Source organism: Giraffa tippelskirchi, chromosome 1, assembly GCF_054371585.1.
Source record: "Giraffa tippelskirchi isolate mGirTip1 chromosome 1, T2T-mGirTip1v1.2.pri, whole genome shotgun sequence".
Lineage (NCBI taxonomy): Eukaryota > Metazoa > Chordata > Mammalia > Artiodactyla > Giraffidae > Giraffa > Giraffa tippelskirchi.
This window is the reverse complement of record NC_137275.1, coordinates 85,776,552-85,799,301: the sequence shown is the minus strand read 5'-3', so window position 1 is coordinate 85,799,301 and position 22,750 is coordinate 85,776,552. Positions and strand designations below refer to the sequence as shown.

Here is a 22,750-nt window from a genome sequence, read left to right as displayed (position 1 = left end):
ATTCTCTTTAGGACTTAATTTCATTCAAATCCAACTTTCTCCTGTATCCATCTAATTCAGTGTAAGAGAAGTACTTTTAAAGATTTAACCATTTTTAAAAACATAAAACATTTATTAAAAGTACTTATGAGCAAAGCCATGTGCTTTGTTTTCTATAAAATCATTTCAGCATAGTACCACATCTGACTATATAATTTAACAACAATAATGCTGTATTTGCTTATTGATTAAGATTTTACAAAGTACTTTATATATATATTATCTCTATAAAACCCTAAAAGGCAGGCAAAATGATAAATGTTATTTTCAATTTATGAATAGAGTTTAAAATACTTAAGAGTTTTGTTGTTGTTTGTTGTTGTTGTTAGCCACTAAGTCGTGTCTGACTCTTTGGGACCCCATGGACTATAGCCCGCCAGGCTCCTCTGTGCATGGCATTCTCCAGGCAAGAATACTGGAGTGGGTTGCCATTTCCTACTCCAGGGGATCTTCCTGATCCAGGGATCGAATCCATGTCTCCTGCATTGTAGGCAGATTCTTTACCACTGCATCACTGGGGAAGCCCCTAGTCATCTTTGAACTTGAAAGTAATCCAGCAAATTTTGAGTAGTTTGGTAGCCAGCCTCCGTGATGGCCTCCAATAATCCTTCCCTCTTGTATTCAAGTACTTGGATGGCCCATTCTCACACTTACTTAAGATTGAATTGTGTGACTCTTGGAAGTCAGTGGAAATGTTGTGTAATTTCTAGGACAAGGAAGTAAAAGACATATGGCTTCTGCCAAGGTCTCTCAGATTGCTCTCTCAGGGAGAAGCCAGCCATCATGTTGTGTTGTGGGAACAGCCAGGCAGAAATTCCCAGTGGAGAAAACCTGATCTTCTACTGACAACCAGAACCAAGTTGTCAGCAAGGGGAGTGAACCACCATGTAAATGGATCTTCCAGATCCATCAAGCCTTGAGCTGATGGCAGAAACTGTGAGAGATAGTAAATAATTGTTTTAAGAGTTGTGCTTAGGAATAATTTGTTGCACAGCAATGAATAGCTAATTCAAGAGTTATCCAATAAAATTTGTAATACATTCAAGCTTTTGACATAAATTTAATTGATATTTACATGAACAGAACGAAAACTCTGTATCAAGTGAATTTTTCCCAGTTAGCAAGGTAAATTCTTTTCTCTTAAGCTACATTCACGGTAAATGTTTGATTAATATTGGCTGAATTTATTTATATGATTTATTATTTACTTGCTTCATAAAGCCAGAAACATGTTTAGGATTATATGCCTTGACTACTAAATTCATTAAGTCAGAGCTTTAAGTTACCATTGAATAAATGGTACAGACAGAATGATGCTTTATTACCATTTTACAATACTATATTACTACTAACAAAAATAATAGTAGTAAATTTTATAAGCATATAGTTTTTTCTATTCTTCCAACATAGATAATTAAAAAGTTATGCGTTGTAATTATGGATGTTATCATGTTTTTTCATGGCAGATATATTTTACTGATTAATTTTATTTATAGTTATCATTGTGCTTCCTGAGGTACTTACATGAAAATTAATTTGTTAATGAACTGCATTTTACTAACTGAATATTAGTAAAAGAATTACTGATTTTTTTCATCTAGTGAAACAAAAAAGTGAAATTTTAAGGTGAAATTCTTTTAACTTTCATTCACATATTGGGAAATTAAGTTAAGGAGACAAACGATATTAAAGAAATAAATTTGAAAAAGATTAAGTTAGTTTCAGATATTGTTTCCTCAGATTAAACAGTGTATCATTCCAACTCCTTTTTCTTCTCCTCCCGGAATTGTTTACCTCTCTACTCACATTAGTTTCTGTTCTTTGACAATTTTGCTCCTACTTGTTTAGACCACAGAGGTGGAAATTGAATTCATGTTGTAATAAGAATCTAACCACTCTTAAGCAAAATAACGATAGTTACTGGTTAGTTGTATATAATGATCTCACCATACAGTTTTATTTGCAAGTATAATTTTAAGATAAAATATCATACTAATTATTCACTTCTTGCTTGGGATTTCGTTTGCCTTTAAACCTTTTCTTGATATATTTATTCTGTACTGTTTTATTAAATTTGTACATTTTTTGCTTTTGTTGTTCACTTTATATTTATTCCTACTAAACTTTGTCCTATAAATGAATAATAATTTATCTAGTTATTTTTCACTGCAAATTTCCTTACTATTATCCAGGATCTTAAAAATGTAGCTCAACACACTGTCCTTTAGAAACCTAATTTTCATTCTAACGGATTATGATAAGCTGTATGACTCCTTTTTTATATACAGTTGATCCTTAAACAACAAAGGTTTGAATTATGCAGGTTCACTTATATGTGGATTTTTTAAAATAGTAAATACTATAGTCCTACAAGGCTTCCTCTGTGGTGCTAGTGGTAAAGAACCTGCCTGCCAATGCAAGAGACTTAAGAGATGTGAGTTCAATCCCTCGGTTGGGAAGATTACTTGAAGAAGGGCATGGCAACCCACTCCAGTATTCTTGCCTGGAGAATCCCATGGAGCCTGGTGTGCTATATAGGCTCACAAAGAGTTAGACACAAATGAAGTAACTTAGCACGAACGCTTGCATAGTCCTACACAACTGGAGGTCAGTTGAATTGGTGGATGCAGAACCTCAAATACAGAGGTTAAGGAGGAACTGCAGATCAGGAGGGAAGACTATATGTGCAGACAGTACAAGGGATCAGGACCCCTAACCCCCTCATTGTTTAAAGATTAGCTGTACAGCATTTTCTCCACATAGGCTTTGGGGACGTTAACGAATTGTTGATCACCTATTCAGTCCTTCGTTTATACCTATATTATCAGTAATGAGCTTTGGCCTCTTTTGACCTTGATTCTTAAAGAAAGATGGGAATAATACTTGGTGGCATGGGGTAAAAAAAGGAAGGATAAAAATGGAGTCGAGGCTGACTTTCTGTCATATGGAAAAGCTAAAATTTAGTACATTCAAAATAATTGAAGACTTATTTAGTGGCCTTTAAAAACTTTCACCTAGAGCAGTATTTCCAGGTACTTGAGATAATTTTAGGCATCAATGGAATTAAACAACATTAACTCAAATCTCTATGATACTTATAGTTATCTAGGTGTATGTTTGGTGTTATGTCTTTACTGTCCTGTAACACTCACAGATTTCACTTTGCAATATAAGGAGAGCAGGACTCAAGCATAGAAACATCATAGTCAGTGATATCTTTATGGAATATGACTTTTGCCATACTATTTATCTTTATAGTTGAGTTTTAAATGATTTGATTTTAAGGAAAAAGAGTAAAGAAGTAATAGTAGATAAAGAATATGAATAAGCTCATAAAGATGGTACAGGAGTGAATGAAATTTTGGACACACTTTCCAAGAGATTAAAACTTAGGAGAATGCTACAGCCAAATATGTCATTTCCTTTTGCCAGTTTCTTTTTCTCACTAGAAACCTGCTAAAATGGACAAGAGTTTTGAAGACAATTTGATAGTTGGTAAGTGACTCTTCTGAATTTAGCCGACACATTTCACTTCAACCTTTATCACCCATGAGAATAAGAAGTGTAAAACTTTCAAATGTTACAGAAGTCTCACTGGTAACAATAAAAATGCCAAGCACATAGAAAATGTCCCACAAATTCTTCCCAGATTTTGAAGTGACCCTATATCAGAAAAAACTCATAAATCCCAGTTTATGAACCATAAATTCAACACTGTTGAATTCACAAAAAAAGCAGAGACATGTTTACAAATAGTAATATAGCATAAAGGAATAATGATTTCCCAATAAATTTAAACTCATAAATTTTATTTCAATATGAAGTTTCAATAGTAGATTGTATGTTCAATATAAAAACAACCCAAGTTTTACTTTCTTTTTTAGCTAATGGTAATCTATTTAAAGTAATAGATTAATTATAATATTCTAAAGATTCTGGCTATTCAGGTAAAACTTAAATTTAACATATAAGAAACAGTTAATAAGCACCTATTATTAAGCAGCAGGAGATACACAGATAAATGTTAATGTTATATATTATAATTGCTTGAAAATTGATTTTTCTGGTATATTTCACATAATGATTCTAAACTAATAAAAATGTTTAGTTATACAGAGCACCACATTTCTTAAGCATGTTGGATAAAAGAAACTATATATTTATAATAATGCAACATTACATCTATTGGTTTTCTTTATTCATATTGCTGTTAGAAAAGTAAAATTTAATTGTTCTGGCATGAATTCATCTTTAAAACTGGAAAAAATCAGTTTACAATAAATTCAACTGTAATCTAATAGTAACTTCCATGCTTAGAAAACACTTTATTACTTAATACTGGTGGTATCTCAGATCTAAATAATTATCACTGCTGCATTGAAGCGCTTGCTTTATAGCTCCAAAGTCTATTCATTCTGATTATCCATCCTGCCATATTTGGGAAGCAAATGATTTATAGCCAACTCTGGATTAATTTGCTACAGAACAAATTTAGAATTATCTTCTGCCATAAACACATAATTGTGACTCAGCAAATATGATTCTGAGTCTAGTAAACAGCATTTAATAAAATAAGAATAATTTTATATGACAAGGACGGCTCCTGGATATATCCACCTTTTATATAAAAACATGCTCAGACTAAAGACTTACTTGCTGCTCTTGGAAAAAGCCCCCCACATTTCCTCAAATACTTCTTGGTGGAGAAAGGATTAAGTTTTCATGTTCATCTTTATTTCCACCTTCCTGCATCCACTGAATCTTGTACTCTATTTGGTTCCTTGTGACATTTTCTTCATCTTCGCACTGGCAACAACCAAAATGTAATTCCCCATGCTTTCCTGCATGCCCAGAAAGATCCATTGAACTAGAATCTTGCTGGATATTTGCAGACTTCATGTAGAGTGCATGCCTGTGTACTGCATGTGTAGGTGACTTTATGCATAGGGAGAGGGGCTTTACAACAGAGAGGTGCAAAGTTAAGGATGAGTTTTAGATACCTCCATTCTTAAAAGGTTTTAGATGCTTCGCCTTCTTTCTTGGCCTATTCTCTCTTCTCTTCCTCTACATCTTCTGCTCTCTCACCCTCGAGGATTAAAAATAACAAATCATTTCTGCTTTCTTGGGAAGAGCAATTAAGTTCTCATTTACATCTCTTTCAGTTTTGGACATCCTTCTGAATTTTCAAAATCACTTCTTGGAAATGTACATGTAAATATTTGTTCCTGTGCTAGTGCTAAGTCGCTTCAGTCGTGCCTGACTCTTTTCGACCCTGTGGACCCATAGCCTGCCAGGCTTCTCTGTCCAAGGGATTCTCCAGCAAGAATACTGGCGTGAGTTGCCATTTCCTCCTCCAGGGGATCTTCTCAACCCAGGGATTGAACCCACCTCTCTTATGTTTCTTGAATTGGCAGGTGGGTTCCTTACTACTAGTGCCACCTGGCAAGCCTAAATAAGATAAGAAAAACTTTTCCATACCAGTCTTCATCTTGGCATTTGGGAAAGGAATTTGGAGAGGTTCATTCTTCTTGTTAAATTTTAATGATATTATACAAAAGAGTACTACTTTTAAATAATAAGGCAAATGTGAGTCGATTGAGAAATAAGAATATATACTTACGTCTTGCTCTCCTTCTCTTTAAATATGGCTGTCCTGATTTCTTCCATTGTCAGCAAAGCAGATACTTCCCAACCAAGCTTTGAAAACATATTCTGTAAAAGTGTCTGTTGCCCACTATTAAATAACAAAAATCTGTTGCAGTGCTCAGTGTAAGCTCACTCTTTTTCCAAAGGCTGCATCTGTCCCACAACATGCAGAGTTATTTTTAAATGTGTTAGATTTAATTAACCCACCACAAGGGACTCCTTTGATGGCATCCTGAAGGAGTGTTCGAAATATTTTTAATTTGGAAAATATACCATATAAAAGCTAGAAAGCTAGTCTCCAAAACAAGAAAGTAGACACCATGACTTCTTCTCTGTTCTTATATAAATACACGATGGGCATCTACTGGGTATGTGGTTCCATCTGAGCAAAACTGAGCAGTTTTTCCATCGCCAGTGTGGAAAACTGTGAGAAACAGATTCACAGGAGGAAAGATACGCTTTTATTCTAGCACTTGGAACTGGTACATATTGGAAACAAAGGGCTAGAAATCCCCTGCTCTGTTAAGTCTTTGTTTATTTGTTTCTGATTAAAAGTATGTCATAAATGTTTAAAGGCTGTCCTTCACTGTTTGCAGGGAATGAATAAAACAAGGTATCAAATTCTGGCTCAGCTTGTAATGCTATATAAAGCCATTAGTCAAATGAACAAGATTATACTGTTATTGATATACCATGATCCACAAACTAGTGGTCCTCCAATGTTTTGAAAATAAATCCTTCATGTACATGAAAATTGTGAACTACCTTCCCAATAAGATAATAAATGGCACCCACTAGTTGAGAAAAAAGAATGCTGCTAAATATTAGCAGGCATGTGTCTGACTCTTTGCAACCCCATGTATGTGTGCTAAATTTGCAACCACAAACATGACATTGCAGTTCTAAGACTAGCCAATGTAGAGGAAAAGAACATGAAAGATGGGAGGAGAACATCTAAATATAAACTAGGCTCTAACACCTTCTACTCTGAGTCTTGACAAGTCACAATCAGACCTCGATTTCTTCATCTATAAGATAATAATAGTGTCTGTTCTACTGTTCTATGAAATTGTTAAAATCAAGTGATATGGAAGCAATTATTATTACACATGCTAAAATCTTGGAATGTCTATTATTTAAAGTTGTTTGTCTATTCAGTTCAGTTCAGTTCAGTCACTCAGTCGTGTCCGACTCTTTGCGACCCCATGAACCGCAGCACGCCAGGCCTCCCTGTCCATCACCAACTCCCTGAGTCCATCCAAACCCATGTCCATCGAGGCGGTGATGCCATCCAGCCATCTCATCCTCTGTCGTCCCCTTCTCCTCCTGCCCTCAATCTTTCCCAGCATCAGGGGCTTTTCAAAAGAGTCAACTCTTCCCATCAGGTGGCCAAAGAATTGGAGCTTCAGCTTCAGCATCAGTCCTTCCAATGAATATTCAGGACTGATCTCCCTTAGGATGGACTGGTTGGATCTCCTTGCCATCCAAGGGACTTTCAAGAGTCTTCTCCAACACCACAGTTCAAAAGCATCAATTCTTCGGTGCTCAGCTTTCTTTATAGTCCAACTCTCGTATCCATACATGACCACTGGAAAAACCATAGCCTTGACTAGACGGACCTTTGTTGGCAAAGTAATGTCTCTGCTTTTTAATATGCTGTCCAGATTGGTCATAACTTTCCTTCCAAGGAGTAAGTGTCTTTTAATTTCATTGCTGCAATCACCATCTGCAGTGATTTTGGAGCCTAAAAAAATAAAGTCAGCCACTGTTTCCACATCTATCTGCTATGAAGTGATGGGACTGGATGCCATGATGTTAGTTTTCTGAATGTTGAAATTTAAGCCAACTTTTTCACTCTCCTCTTTCACTTGCATCAAGCAGCTTTTTAGTTCTTCTTTACTTTCTGCCATAAGGGTGGTGTCATCTGCATATCTGAGGTTATCGATATTTCTCCCGGCAATCTTGATTCCAGCTTGTGCTTCCTCCAGCCCAGCGTTTCTCATGATGTACTCTGCATATAAGATAAATAAGCAGGGTGACAATATACAGCCTTGACATACTCCTTTTCCTATTTGGAACCAGTCTGTTGTTCCATGTCCAGTTCTAACTGTTGCTTCCTGACCTGTATACAGGTTTCTCAAGAGGCAGGTCAGGTGGTCTGGTATTCTCATCTCTTTCAGAATTTTCCACAGTTTATTGTGATCCACACAGTCAAAGTCTTTGGCATAGTCAATAAAGCAGAAATAGATGTTTTTCTGGTACTCTCATGCTTTTTTGATGATCCATAGGATGTTGGCAATTTGATCTCTGGTTCCTCTGCCTTTTCTAAAACCAGCTTGAATATCTGGAAGTTCATGGTTCACGTATTGCTGAAGCCTGGCTTGGAGAATTTTGAGCATAACTTTACTAGCGTGTGAAATGAGTGCAATTGTGTGGTAGTTTGAGCAACTTTTGGTTTTGCCTTCCTTTGGGATTGGAATGAAAACTGACCTTTTCCAGTCCTGTGGCCACTGATGAGTCCCCCAGATTTGCTGGCATATTGAGTGCAGCACTTTCACAGCATCATCTTTCAGGATTTGAAATAGCTCAACTGGAATTCCATCACCTCCACTAGCTTTGTTCGTAGTGATGCTTCCTGAGGCCCACTTGACTTCACATTCCAGGATGTCTGGCTCTAGGTGAGTGATCACACCATCGTGATTGTCTGGGTCATGAAGAACTTTTTTGTACAGTTCTTCTGTGTATTCTTGCCACCTCTTTTTAATATCTTCTGCTTCTGCTGGGTCCCTACCATTTCCATCCTTTATTGAGCCCATCTTTGCATGAAATGTTCCCTTGGCATCTCTAATTTTCTTGAAAAGATCTCTAGTCTTTCCCATTCTATTGTTTTCCTCTATTTCTTTGCATTGATCACTGAGGAAGGCTTTCTTATCTCTCCTTGTTATTCTTTGGATCTCTGCATTCAAAGGGGTATATCTTTCCTTTTCTCCTTTGCTTTTCACTTTTCTTCTTTTCACAGCTATTTGTAAGGCCTCTTCAGGCAGCCATTTTGCTTTTTTGCATTTCTTTTTCTTGGGGATGGTCTTGATTCCTGTCTGCTGTACAATGTCACAAACCTCCATCCATAGTTCTTCAGGCACTCTGTCTATCAAATCTAGTCCCTTAAATCTATTTCTCACTTCTATTGTATAGTCATAAGGGATATGATTTAGGTCATACCTGAAGAGTCTAGTGGTTTTCTCCACTTTCTTCAATTTCACTCTGAATTTGGCAATAAGGAGTTCATGTCTATTCAAATCATTCTTTTTAGGGCAAGAAAAGATTTTCTTTAATTTTTCTGAAGATAGAAATAGCTTTTGCTCTCTTATTTTACCCCTTAATAACTGAAATTACCATCTCTCAACAGATACAAATTATAAAGCATTTAAAATTAGCTAGAGAGTTTTTCTTTACATTTAGAGAAGACAAAAGGAAGTGTTAATGAAATAATAAATATGACATCTCAAATTCAGGCAAATATCATTTTCTAGCTTCAAATGCAATACTGTAGACTTTTTACCAACTCATCTGTCACCAATCAAAAGTATACATGAACACACATACACAGACCTACACATATACATTGTTGAGAAGGAGTTGTGTAGCTTATTGTATATGAGCTCTGTTCATTCATGTTGGTATTAGTTTTATCTATGTAAGATATTTCATCATTTGCTCTTCTATGTTAAAAAAGAACATTCCAACACAAAGTAATCCAAATATCTATTTCAAATTTTGTCTTTCACATTTTCTCTATTTCCAGGTAGACTAACACCTTAAGAGAAATGTATTTTGACCAGGTAACATTTTCAGATTGCATATAGAGGTAGTCATTTTGTCCCTTGTAATACAGAATTCCTTTAGGGACTTAGATTTCTCCCAGGTGATGAGTTTATAACTCCATGAAGCCTTTGTATATAACTGCTGAAGTATAAGCCTCTTCTTGGTATATAGAAATGCAACTTATATTTTATTATTTGTCATAATGGATAATTGCATTGTAATTTAATCTTAGAAGTAATATAACTTTGTAGCTGAAGAAACTCTATTCAACAGACACTTTTCATAGAGGAAACCAAGGCCCAAAGCAGTGAAGTGGCTCACACAGTTACATCGTTAGCTGATGTCACAACTGCAGAGTCTCTATGTCCTTCTACTTTCCACGGTGTCATTTCTTGTAAGTCACTTTTCTAAACTAATGTCACCTGCTGGAGGAGAGTGTCTAGTGAGACCTTCCCTGTTCCTGAGGAAATGCCAGGAGAGCCTGTATCAAAGACCCAGGATTTCAAGTGGTGACAGTTTACGCTCAGAGGAAAGCTGGGGTGCCATTAGAGAGAGAGTAGGACCTTGCTCTCCATGGTGATTGCTGCCCCTGAGTGGAGCCCAGAACGGGGACAGAGCAGCGCTCTGAGGTGGGGGGGGGGGTAGTCCTGTGGTTTTTCCCCTTCCCTAGACAAGCCCAAGAGACTTGCTTGTAAAGTTTGCTGGAGGTGACCAGAACCTGCGTGTGAAGCCTAAGCATCAGGTTTCCCTGGAAGATTTCAGAATCACAGAATCACAGTTCTTCTCTGGAGTCAGAGCAGAGCACAGCAGGTGGGGTCTCGGGACAGTTGTCTTAGAGCCCAGGAGTATGGCCAGGTCACTCCTTTCCCTGAATACTCCCATTCTTATAAATATTAAAATATAACCTTTGCCTTTTTATACCTCAAAGAGCTGACACACCTCAAACCTGGTACAGCATATAAAAAGTCCGCCTATAATAGAGTCCACAATTATGGAACCTGATTTTTAAAGAATCACAGTTGTTTTGTGAAGGAAAAATACCTGCAAACTCCCATATTTCAAACCTGACACCTGGATGAATGGAGAAAATTTGCCTTGGGAGCCTCCATCCGTTTGTTAGCCAAAGCACCTTGAATCCACGGGTCCGTTTTGCAGATATTATTGTTTTCTGTTTAAGAAACTCACCAGTGCAATGCTGCCTTCCTGTCCTCCCCAGAGGGGCCAGGTGGCTGAGACACCTGTCCACGCCGGAACCTGCCAGGCCTGGTGCTCCCTCCCTACCTCACAGATGGCTGGCCACCTGAGGAGATTCCTCTGTGGGGCAGAGCTCTCGCCCACTTATCTGCATGTTTTCTTCCTGTCAGAGATGAGATTTTCTTCTTAGACCCGAAAGATAAGCATTCTCAAACCTTTTGTGTTCGCTATAGCATTTTGTTAACCTTAATTGAAAAAATACTTTAAACTTCAAATCCTTTTTTGAAGAGTTCCCACTAGTTCTAATGCTTTCATTTAAAATGAAATTTTCCTTTTTCCCTCTCTCAAAAGATTCTACTTTTTAGTGTGTAATATGCTCAATGCCTCATTTCAGGCCTTATATTTTATAGTCTCTTTTTTACTTGGCACTATTGGCTTTCCCCTTCTTTTTGAATATCCTAACTTCTTTTTCTGCCGTGAAACAATTTTTTTTTCTTTCCTTCTCGTGCAAAATTATCTGATTCCTCTTGAAATCTGGTCCACCAGGAGAAGGATTCCGTTTATCCCAGACAGAGACATAACCTCACTTTGATTTCACTGAACTGTCATACAACCAACTAAACACAGTATTAATTATATAGCACCAACAAAAAATCATTTTATTGATTTATTTTTGACTGTGCTGGGCCTTCATTGCTGTGTGGGCTTTTCTCTAGCAGTGGAGAGCTGGAGCTGCTCTTTTGTTGAAAAACACAGGAACTAGGGCGCACAGACTTCAGTAATTGTGGTTTGTGGGCTCAATAGTTGTGACTCCCAGGCTCTAGAGCACAGGCTCAGTAGTTGTGGCACATGGGCTTAGCTACTCCATGGCATGTGGGATCTTCCTGGACGAGGGATTGAACCTGTGTCTCCTGCATTGGCAGGTGGAGTCTTTGCTACTGAGCCACCTGGGAAGCTCCAGCAACATTTTTATACAGCACCTTGACATAACCTTATAGCTGTTTCATATATGTGTAGCTTGGGTATCAAAATAAAGTATAAATTCGTCTAGAAAAAACATATTTTTAATTTTGCTTAGCTCTATTAAAATAGACAAATGTTTGTTGAGGTAAGTCTCATTAGCTAGTAGCTTACTTATGTACTTCACATAGAAAATCTTGAAATTATCAGACCAATGTAGATAGAAGAAATCATCATGAATACATCATCATGTGATAGTTGTTTTCTTTAAAATGAGGAAAAAAATTAACTGTATTTTATTTGGTTGGAAGTAAGCCAAAGTGACCTTTGCTGTGTCAAAGGGCAATGTGTTGATATGACACTGATAATTAAAAGGAATCAGTCCTTTATCTTTCATGAAGGTTCTGTTTTGATGGGACTATAGAAAGTGCTATCATAGTTCATTTATTTATTATTGTTGTATTAATATACAAATATATTTTACTTATCCATGTATAAATTTGTAGTGTACTATATTATATAATTGATATTTCAACATATTTTCATGTGTGAGGGAAAATTGAAATTTCCCACTTAAACTTTGTTAATTCTTTGTTACTTCTTTTCAGACAAAGAAGATATAGGGTACAATATTGAGCAAAAATTATGCTAGCCATTACTGACAAAATACTATGAAAAAAGACCTTCTCACTATTTATAATATCTGGATTTATGCATTGCCATCACATATAAATGAAAGAAGTGGATCTGTATTCATTATAAGCTGTAATACATAGTGGAGAAACATCTGCAAGTGATAAATGAAAATTGACAGTCACTTTATTTCAATATATAATCTGTAAAAGTTTCCAAAATTCTAAGGGGTGGTATTTATAGGAAGTGGCATTGCATGAAGACAATATGAAATAGTAGAAGCAATACATTCTAAGTTATTGAAATATAAAATTATCTACTTTACCTTCAGTTCCATAAAGCAATTAATCTAGTTTATGAAGTTATTACCTAATAATGGTACTTTGAAGGTTTATGAAGAAACCATTCTGTTTCCTTAAAGAACTTAAAACCTTCTGAAGTTGTCCTTATGGTTAAAACGGGCTAAAAAAAATATTTTCTCAGATAATTCAAAGGAAAACTTCAGCAGTGTCTCTGCCACAAGTGCATTCCGCATACACAAATAGCAGAATTAGAGAAGGAATTTAACCAATTGGTGCTGCGATCTTTGAAACTCCCTTAAACTCATGCCTTTTCTAAGCTGTAAAATGTATGGGTTCTATTACATTAGGATATTTTTTTAAAGTTTTTTCCAGGTTTCAAGTTCTAGAATTTTAAGTTACTGTCATTCAGTGTTTGTGTTGATCTAGAAGAAGCAAGATCAATCTTCTTTAGTAGTGGATTTTCAGTGGACTTTAGACACAGACTTGGTAGGGGGAAAGGTAGTTGGGGAAATAGTTTTGAAACAGAGCAGACAGAACCCTACGGTCCTTACTCCCCCACCCCCACCCCCTCGCCTGCCTTTTGTCTGTGGAAAAACTTTAGCCAAACAATAAGTTTAATCAGAGAAGTGAGAACATGACGAAACAAAGGAAAACAGTTCAATAAAACGAAATAATAATAGTTTAGTCATTAAGCATAGTTAGGACCTCTTGTTCCTCCTCAAGGGCCATAGATAGTATTCTGAGCCATATCCTGTGAGCTGTCTTATGGATACTGAAACCCCCACCAGGTAGAAGAAGTTAATTACAATATGACCAGATTGTAGCCGTGACATAAGGTGCCACACTCTTGAGAACTGGCCTCAAAGAAATGAGAACAAACCGATCCCGGAACTGAAGATTAACTGTACTTAAAACAGTCAAGATGACACTGGTCAGACCGCTGATGACCAATTTCAAGATGACTGTCAGAGTCAACCGTGCTGTTTCTGCTTGTAGCGCCTTTCTTCCGTCTATAAAAGGGCTTGCCCATTGATTGTCAGTGTGCAGCGGGGTGGGAGGGGGAGTCGACCTTTGGACAGGAGTTCACCCTCCCCTCACTGTGGGTTGCCAGGATCTGAGATAAAGCCAACTTTCTACCAACCTTGCCTCTTTATTGGCCTTTGAGCGGCAAGCAACTGGACCCTTTTACTTTTGGTTACAGTTGCTCATTATGAGGATGGATGAAATTCTAACTCTCAGAGATTGTTTGTGAGTTACCTATAAATGTGATTACAAAACATGTTAAGAAGATTGGCGTCAATGGCCTGAACATTTGAAAACAGGAGAAAATATGATGCCTGGTTTCTAGCCATAAACTGAATTCTCAAAGTTCTTATTTCATAATTAAAACAGTGATTGTCATTAAAATCCCAATAATGCTTCATTCTTTCATAATGTAGGAAGCTGGTGCTTTGCATCCCTTGTGCTCTCTCAGTGTAAGCATGTTGGTATAGGGTGGAATGGGGATGAAGCACCATCTGTTTCTCTCAAGAGCAGCACACTCTGGTTTGGCACAAGCAAAGCCATGAAGCCCAGGTCTCCTTGTTGAATTTATCTTTAAACATTTTGGAGGTAAAGATAGGAAAAATGCTACCTCCATGTCCTGTGAAGAGAAAATACTTCAGAATAAACCATTTCCCTCAATAGTTTATTATGAGATCAAATCAGACCTAGAATAAATTTACAGATAATAGAGTAAAAGCAAAATTGATAGTTACTCATACCCTGGTCAATAAAACTTTAATGGCGGTGTGTGTCAGTCACTCAGTTGTGTCCAACTCTTTGTGACCCCATGAACTGCAGCTCACCAGGCTCCTCCGTCAATGGGATTCTCCAGGCAAGAATACTGGAATGGGCTGCCATTTACTTCTCCATTAATGGTGATAGTTACAGAGAATAAATCTTTTCCATCATATCAGGAGAGAAAATTTCTATTTGCAAATTTCTTTAAACTCAGTAAATCTCTTATTTTTATTTTTCAATTTTAAACACCTTTTAAAGATTAAAAATATCCTTTGAAGCTTTAAGTCTAATATGGAAACATCTTATATGTTTGTTTATTTGTATGTACATGACAGTATGAATGCTTGTTATTAAAAAGAAAAAGTGAGATATTTTGTCTCTTTCTTCATCCTAAGCACATGGGGGCAAAACATCAGTGTGTCTAGTCACTTCCACAGTTTTAGTATGACAGAGGCAAAAAGCAGATGTGGGGGAGTGTGGCTTGACATGGATCCACCATGCCGTGGCCAGATGTGTGATGGTTAAGGGAATCTCCTCTGGAGTCAAGGGTCTCTGTACTGAAATTCCAACTGTCTTACTTCCCAGTGTACAATATGGGCAAGATGCTTACCATGTTTGAGCTTCAGTGTCCTCACCTATAAGGTGGTGATCATAAGAGTATGAGCATTGTAGGGCCTTTGTTATGATTAAATGAGATAATCCACAGAAAGTACTCACAAGCTACCTGGAACATAGTGATGCTCCATATTTATATGGGTTATTTGTCAATCCTTGCCAAAAGAAGAAATGCTCTCTATTGAACAATCTGAAGTAATGGAGACAGTAATGAGTTCTGGGAAATCAGTGGCCAAACGTGTAGAAGGAAGAAGATGAGGACAAGCCTTACATTATATCTCAGTCTTCCTAAATGAACAGTAAAAAAGAGGAAAACAACAGAATGGGAAAGGTTAAAGATCTCTTCAAGAAAATTGGAGAGCCCAAGGGAACATTTGATGCAAGAATGGGCATAATAAAGGACAGAAACCATAAGGACTTGACAGAAGCAGAAGAGATTAAGAAGCCGTGGCAAGGATACAAATGAACTATACAGAAGAGGTTTTAATGACCCAGATAACCATGATGGTGTAGTCACTCTTCTAGAACTGGACAGCTGGAATGTGAAGTCAAGTAGGCCTCATGAAGCATTACTATGAACAAAGCTAGTGTAGGTGACAGAATTCCAGGTGAGCTATTTAAAATCCTAAAAGATGATGTTGTTAGAGTGGTGCACTCAATATGTCAGAAAATTTAGAAAACTCATCAGTGACTACACTAAAGTCTTTGACTATGAGGATCACAACAGACTGTAGAAAATTCTTTAAGAGATGGGAATACCAGACCACCCTACCTGTCTCCTGAGAAACCTGTATGCAGGTCAAGAAGCAACAGTTAGAACCGGACATGGAAAAAAAGACTACTAGTTCCAAATTGGGAAAGGAGTACATCAAGGCTGTATATTGTCAATCTGCTTTTTTAACTTTAATGCAGAGTACATGTGCAGAATATCGGCTGGATGAATCACAAGTTGGAATCAAGATTGCTGGGAGAAATTTCAACAACCTCAGATATGCAGATGACACCACCCTAATGACAGAAACTAAAGAGGAACTGAAGAGTCTCTTGATGAAGATGAAAGAGGAGAGTGAAAAAGCTGGCTTGAAACTCAACATTCAAAATGCTAAGATCATGGCATCCAGTCCCATCACTTCATGGCAAATAGAAGGAGAAAAAGTGGAAGCAGTAACAGATTTTATTTTCCTGGGGTCCAAAATTACTGCAGATAGTGATTGCAGCCATGTAATTAAAAGACGCTTGCTCCTTGGAAGTGAAGCTATGACAAACCTAGACAATGTATTCAAGAGCAGAGATTGCATTTTGCCAACAAACGTCCATGTAGTCGAAGCTATGGTTTTTCCAGTAATCATGTACAGGTGTGAGAGTTAGACCATAAAGAAAGCTGAGGGCTGAAGAATTGATGCTTTTGAATTGTAGTGCTGGAGAAGATTTTTGAGAGTCTCTTGGACTCCAAGGAGATCAAACCAGTCAATCCTAAAGGAAATCAACCCTGAATATTCATTGGAAGAACTGATGATGACGCTCCGGTACTTTGGCCGCCTGATGTGAAGAGCTGACTCATTGGAAAACACCCTAATTCTGGGAAAGACTGAGAGCAGGAAGAGAAGGGGGCAGCAGATGATGAAATGGTTAGATAGCATCACTGACTCAATGGACATGAATTTGAACAAATTCCAGGGGATAGTGGAGGACAGAGGACCCTAGCATGCAGCAGTCCATGGGTTCACACAGAGTCACCTAGTGACTTAGCAGCAGCAGATATCTCAATCTTACTATGTTAATTATGTGGTAGAAATTTGTGGCTAGAAATTTGCCTACTAGTTTGCCTCAAACTATACATGTGAACTTACTGATTTCACATGACGACTTCAAGAGGGCCAGTGACGTTGGTAAACATAAAAATTGGAGCTTTTAGTTCAAGTTCAACTAGTGGCTTCTCATTCTCTGCCCCCCTCATTCCCCAGTTATGTTTTCTACAGTTAAATTTCCTTTTGGTCTCTTCCCATTGCTCCAAACAGACTTGTAGGTAAAGTCCCATGTCTCTGGGTTGGTATTCAAAGTCCTTTATAATCTGGTCTCCAGAATTTTACCTGATACATCCACCACGTCTTCTCCTAGCAATAGCAGTTCAGCCAAACAGAGCTCTTTGCCATGCCTTCAAATCCCTCTCATTGCCCCATTTCACACCTTCACTCATGTTCTTTCCTCTTTCTGTGTGAACATGTTACTCACTCTTCAAGCTCCAGCCTTTGTGTCAACTCTCTCATGAAGTATTCCTTACTCATGCCAGAAGAGTGGTCATCTTTTATAAATTCTTGCTTCAATTTTTTCTTGTCCCACAGTTTTCGTATTTTTAGCTGGAATCACTGTAAGAAATACATTTTGCATTGGCACACATCTCATTCAGACATACACACACCACACACACACACACAAACACAGTCCTAAGCAAAAGCTTCATGACACAATACTTACTCTCATTATTTACAAAACTACTCTAATGTCTCTTTTCTCTTTCATTTGGGGAAAAAGCTCTGATTGCAATGCATTAAATAGATTTCAATTTCTCTTTAATTGTTTAATAACCCAAAGTTTGAGAAACACTGTTATACACATCTCAAACAGAATATTCTTTGTTATTTATTGTGTACAGACTTTATATTACCTACCAGATTAAAAGCTCCTTAAGTGTGATAGTATTTGGCACAACATAAAGTCTTTTACTGTATCTAACTGTGTTTTTCATATTGGCTCCCAGTAACTGTGTGGAAGCAAAAAGGAAAGAAGGAAGGAAAGAATGAAGTAAGGAAGGAAGAAAAGAAATATGAAAAATATCTCTGGAGTTGTGGATTATACTCAGAAATTAAGGTTGTTTTCTATTTAGCAAGTCAACAGATAGAACTCATTCAAGTTATTTACAGATGAAATTCCCATCCAAGTAGTATATGCTTCTTTGAATAACTTCTTCTTCAATCTCAATTTAAACTTAGAAATTAGTATTATATCATGGACTCTAGGATAAAAAGAAAGATAGCAAAAACAAAATGACTAATTAATAGAGCAAAGGTAACTTCATACGTGCTGTGTTCCTTTTATCTGCTGGATATTGCAAGGCAGGAGGGGAGGGTAGTAAGACCAAGGGTGTTAATGTATCTCCAGAGGTGAAAAAAGCTTTGATTTGGTTTCGGTAAAGCCTGTGAAAAGGCAATGCTGTTGTTCCTGTGTGTGCAGAACACGTCAGTATATGCTGAACATGTCAAGCAATTTCTGTGAGCTCTTTGTAAACAAAGTCAGAGCTAAGCACTAACACTTCCAAGCCCCTCAAGTCTATAAAATGAAACAGGAAGAACACTCTTATTTCATGACATCTCAAATATTGCTTTTCACTGACTTTCAAGATTATTGTTTTTTCCTCAAAGAAGAAAATTTTGGACGAAATTTAAAAAGTTATACGAACGAAATGCATTTACTGTAATGACATACCCAATTTGACTGGAGTTTGAACATAAGTTTTTGTTATTCAGAGTCCACCCTCTTATCAACATGTGTTTCTCTGACTCAATACACAACTGACCTTTGAACAATGTGTGTTTGAACTACTCGGATCCACTTATATGATTGTATGTTTGTGTGTATGTGTGCTCACTCATGTCCTACTCTTTGCAACTCCATGACTGTAGCCCCGCCAGGCTCCTCTGTCCATGGGATTTTCCAGGCAAGAATACTGGAGTGGGTTGTCGTTTCCTTCTCCAGGGGATCTTCCCCACCCAGGGATCAAACTCGCATCTCTTGTGTCTCCTTCATTGGCAGGCAGATTATTTACCACTGTGCCACCTGGGAAGCCCCATATGCTTGTATAAATGTTAAAAAATTGCTATAATATTATGTGAAACAAATCTTTCCATAGGTCACTAAGAAGTCCTACATGCTTCACTTTAAAAAATAACATTGCAATGGATATTTTAAGAGTTATTGTAAGACAGTGACTTTCTATTGCCAAAAAATAATTATTAAAAATAAATATATAATATATATAACATTGTATTGTCTTCACTTCTGTGCTGTTGATTGTTACAATTGAGAGAAATAAATCATTTTAAAAGGCAGATTTATGGTGGCTCTATCACCAAGAATTTAGGCTTGTAGCAATTGTTGACTTTTTATTGTCTACTAATATATTTCAAAGAGACAATAAATTTACATATATAGTTAGATACACACACACACACACACACACACACACACACACACAGACATATATACACAGAGAGAGAGAGAGAAAAGGTGAGGAGGAGAGAAAAAAAGGAGAATGTTATGTCCCAGGTAGAAATGAATTAGTACTGAGATTTTAGTATTTAGTAGCAATAACTTGCTGTAAAATCACTTGGCAAAATATTCACTGCCCAGAGAGTATTTGTTTAATTTTTTCACCTGACAATGTTACTTTAGTTGGCTTAATTAAGTGTCAAACTTACACATGTATTCCTCACTAGTTTTGTGAGATATTATTTTCTTCCAGAACCACAGATGGTTGCTCCTGCAACCATCTTAAAAATTCATGCCATTGGTGAGAAGCTGATGGAGTTAATGAATGAATACTGAACTCAAGGTTGAATTCTTTTACAATTAGAAAATTAATTCCAAAACCATACATACAGTTTATTTTGTTTAAATGTACTAGAATGTTGACTGGCAAAATAAATGTAAATTTTAATGCAACTACTGTAACACAATTTTTTTTTTTTTTCTGAAGACCTAACTACACCCCCTCCACTAGCAACAACTTCTGGAAAAAACACAATTTCACCAACAACAGACTCAACAACATCACCAAATGCTGAGAAATCAACAGTTGAAATATCTACTGAAGGTAGGATTAATTTTTCATGAAATTTACTCTAACTTTAACAATAAAAGTATCACCCATATAATTTAATCATAGGAAAATAGTTTGGGAATCTTGTATCTACGGTATGAAAGTCTGGGTTATTTTCCTATTTTGAAATGTATGTGTTATTTTGGATTGAATACGAAACCCTGAGATCATAGTGGACTTCTTTTTTTGGATCACTTCTTGTTTGAGAATGATCTTATTGTGAGGGTTATGCATACAAAGTTTATTTTTAGAGAAGAAAAAATTATCATTTCTCAGTCACAAATATATCTTTCTAAATATTCCAGTTCCCCACTTAAGCAGCACAGGTAACATAGTGGAACTGTATTAATAACAGACTGATTTTATTAGTTACATTGGACTGATAATAGATTTAATCAGTAAATTTCAGTAGCAGTGTCATCATTATGGTTACTGGACTGAGTGACACCTGTATCGTGTTTTATGGCTCTTGGTATTAAAAAGAATTACCTTATCATCCATGAAAAATAAAATGAGCCATTAGGATCATTCAGTTAAAAACTCAAGAGATTGTTAACCCAGCACATAATGCATTGCCCATCCTGAAAAAAACATAAAATGAGGCATATCATTCAGGTTCAGTAATCAGTGGAACAGGGGAAATAGAAGTGTTTGTTGATTACCTATGGGCAGAAATATGGTTAGCATGCTAAGGTCACAGAAAGACCTAAAAATCATGTACCCTAATAAACTGAAATCTCCACTGCTGTCTTTCTTGACCTCCTATTCCTCATTTAACTTCCATTCTAAGACATACAGAAGATTGATAAGGGCTAGTTCACTGGACTTGAATGTGATGATTATACTCAAGAGAAAAGGGGTATTATGAATATAGTTCATTGTTTCCAAACTGTCTAATTCTAATGTGAAACCAAACCAACCCTTAGAACTTCTTTACCAAACCAAGAGAAAGTATTACATTACACATTGAGGGCAGCACAGGGGATTTATTCTCAAAATGTGGTACAATCTGCATTACCAACTAAGGGAAACTCCAAATGACAATCAGGAAGCCAGGGACCATGAGGCCTTCAACCAACACTCCACAGGCTGAATTGTTTCATTTTTTATTTTAATTTTTACAAAGCGTATCTCTCTTCATATATAAAAATGTGTATATTTTAAAATAAATATATACATATAATAAAATATAATATTATATATATATATATAATCTCTATCTCTATCTCCCTTCAATCTCTGTGAGTTGCCAAATGAGTCCTTGGCATAAAATTGTTTGATTTTGATAAAACATATTACTTTTGCAAGCAATAGTGTGAAAATATTAGTCACTCGGTCATATCCAACTCTTTGTAATGCCATGGACTGTACCCCTCCAGGCTCCTCTGTCCATGGAATTCTCCAGGCTAGAATACTGGAGTGGGTAGCCATTCCCTTCTCCAGAGAATCTTCCTGACCCAGGGATCAAAGCTGCATCTCCCACATTACAGGCAGAGTCTTTACTATCTGAGCCACCAGGAAAACCCTTGTAATCAATAATATCCCCCAAAAGAACCAGAAAACAGAGAAGGTAAGTGCGGATGTTGCATGAAGCCCCAAAGAGTTAAAGTTCCACAATTTTTCTGTTAACTACTTGGAACATATGCTTTCTAAGTGGGAAGATCCCTAGCCTGCCTACAATGGTCTATGATGAATAACACTGTCTAAGTAATAACACAAGTCTTGACCACTATGGTAAGTGATCATGAAAGGGTGGAGGAGGAGGTTTCAACGAAAGAATCCAGAATTGCAATTTGTGATACCAAAAATTCATCTTACCTTTTTCACTTGAAAGAGAAACTCTATACTTACTCATGTAAAACATAATGGGGGAGACCTTTACATCAACTTTACCTTTGGTGGCTTCCTGTTGAGGGACACTTGATAGAACAGTTGAAATCACATGTACACACACACACACACACACACACACACACACATTTCTCCTAATTCCTTTTGAGGGGCATTTTTACTGCATTATATTACCCATTTAATAAAAACTAAACTAATCTGTCTGTTTTTCAAAAGTTGTCCAAGTGAGTTTTAAATTATTCACGTCTAATTATAAAAATGGTGATAGACCAGAATAGTTTTTCTATTTTTAAAATTTTTATTATAAAGATGTCCATATGTACCCACAAGTAAAGAATACTGTAATTCGTCTCTCAGAATCAATAATCATTAAGATTTTACCCCATTTGCTTCATTTTTCTTTTTTTTCTCCTTCTTTCCATCCTCCTGCCGTCTCTTCTTTCCCTCTTTCCTCCTTTGTACCTCCCTCTTTTCCTTGCTTCCTGCTTCTTTTCTTCCTTTACTCTCTCTCTCTTTGTATTTTGCTTTTGGATATTTTGAAGGCAATTCAGACTTTATGCCATTTTATCTCTGCACACTAAGAGTGCATCACAAAAAATAAGAACAATTTATTACAAAGCTACAGCGTCATTATCAAATTTCTCAAATTAATAGTAATGAATTAGTATCATTTAAAATCCATTTCAAAGGGCTTTAAGGGTTAAAATCTAGTAACCGTGAATAGAACCATGGGAGAAAGAAGGAAATGAGTACATTCTGGGGTCTCTGAAGAAACCAGTGGAGATAGATTCTGATGTCCACAACCTACTGGGATCCAGGATGAGAAACAGAAAGTCTGGCATGGTGGAAGAGATGGGTGAAGCCATCAGGCAGCTGGGGGTCCATTGCACTTGAAGGAAAATGAGGGAACAACAGTGGAGAAGAGAAAGGAACTCCTTCTTATCTGATTTACTTGATCACCATTTGTATATTAAGGGCATTAGTTAGTTGGACTTAATATATTAATATTGCCTGTGTTCCTAAAAACAAT

General features: G+C 36.7%; 1 protein-coding gene across 3 annotated transcripts in view; it reads left to right on the top strand.

Moving 5' to 3' along the window:
• EMCN (endomucin) overlaps window positions 1–22,750 on the top strand; it is a 118,084-nt gene that overhangs the window by 24,610 nt on the left and 70,724 nt on the right. For all 3 annotated transcript variants that reach the window (XR_014083845.1, XM_081597019.1, XM_081597008.1), the window contains exon 2: window positions 19,747–19,863. Coding sequence is in view for 2 of the 3 variants with exons in the window: in XM_081597019.1 (XP_081453145.1) it covers window positions 19,747–19,863 (117 nt within the window). In the remaining variant the exon portion in view is untranslated. The remainder of the gene's footprint in view (window positions 1–19,746; window positions 19,864–22,750) is intronic.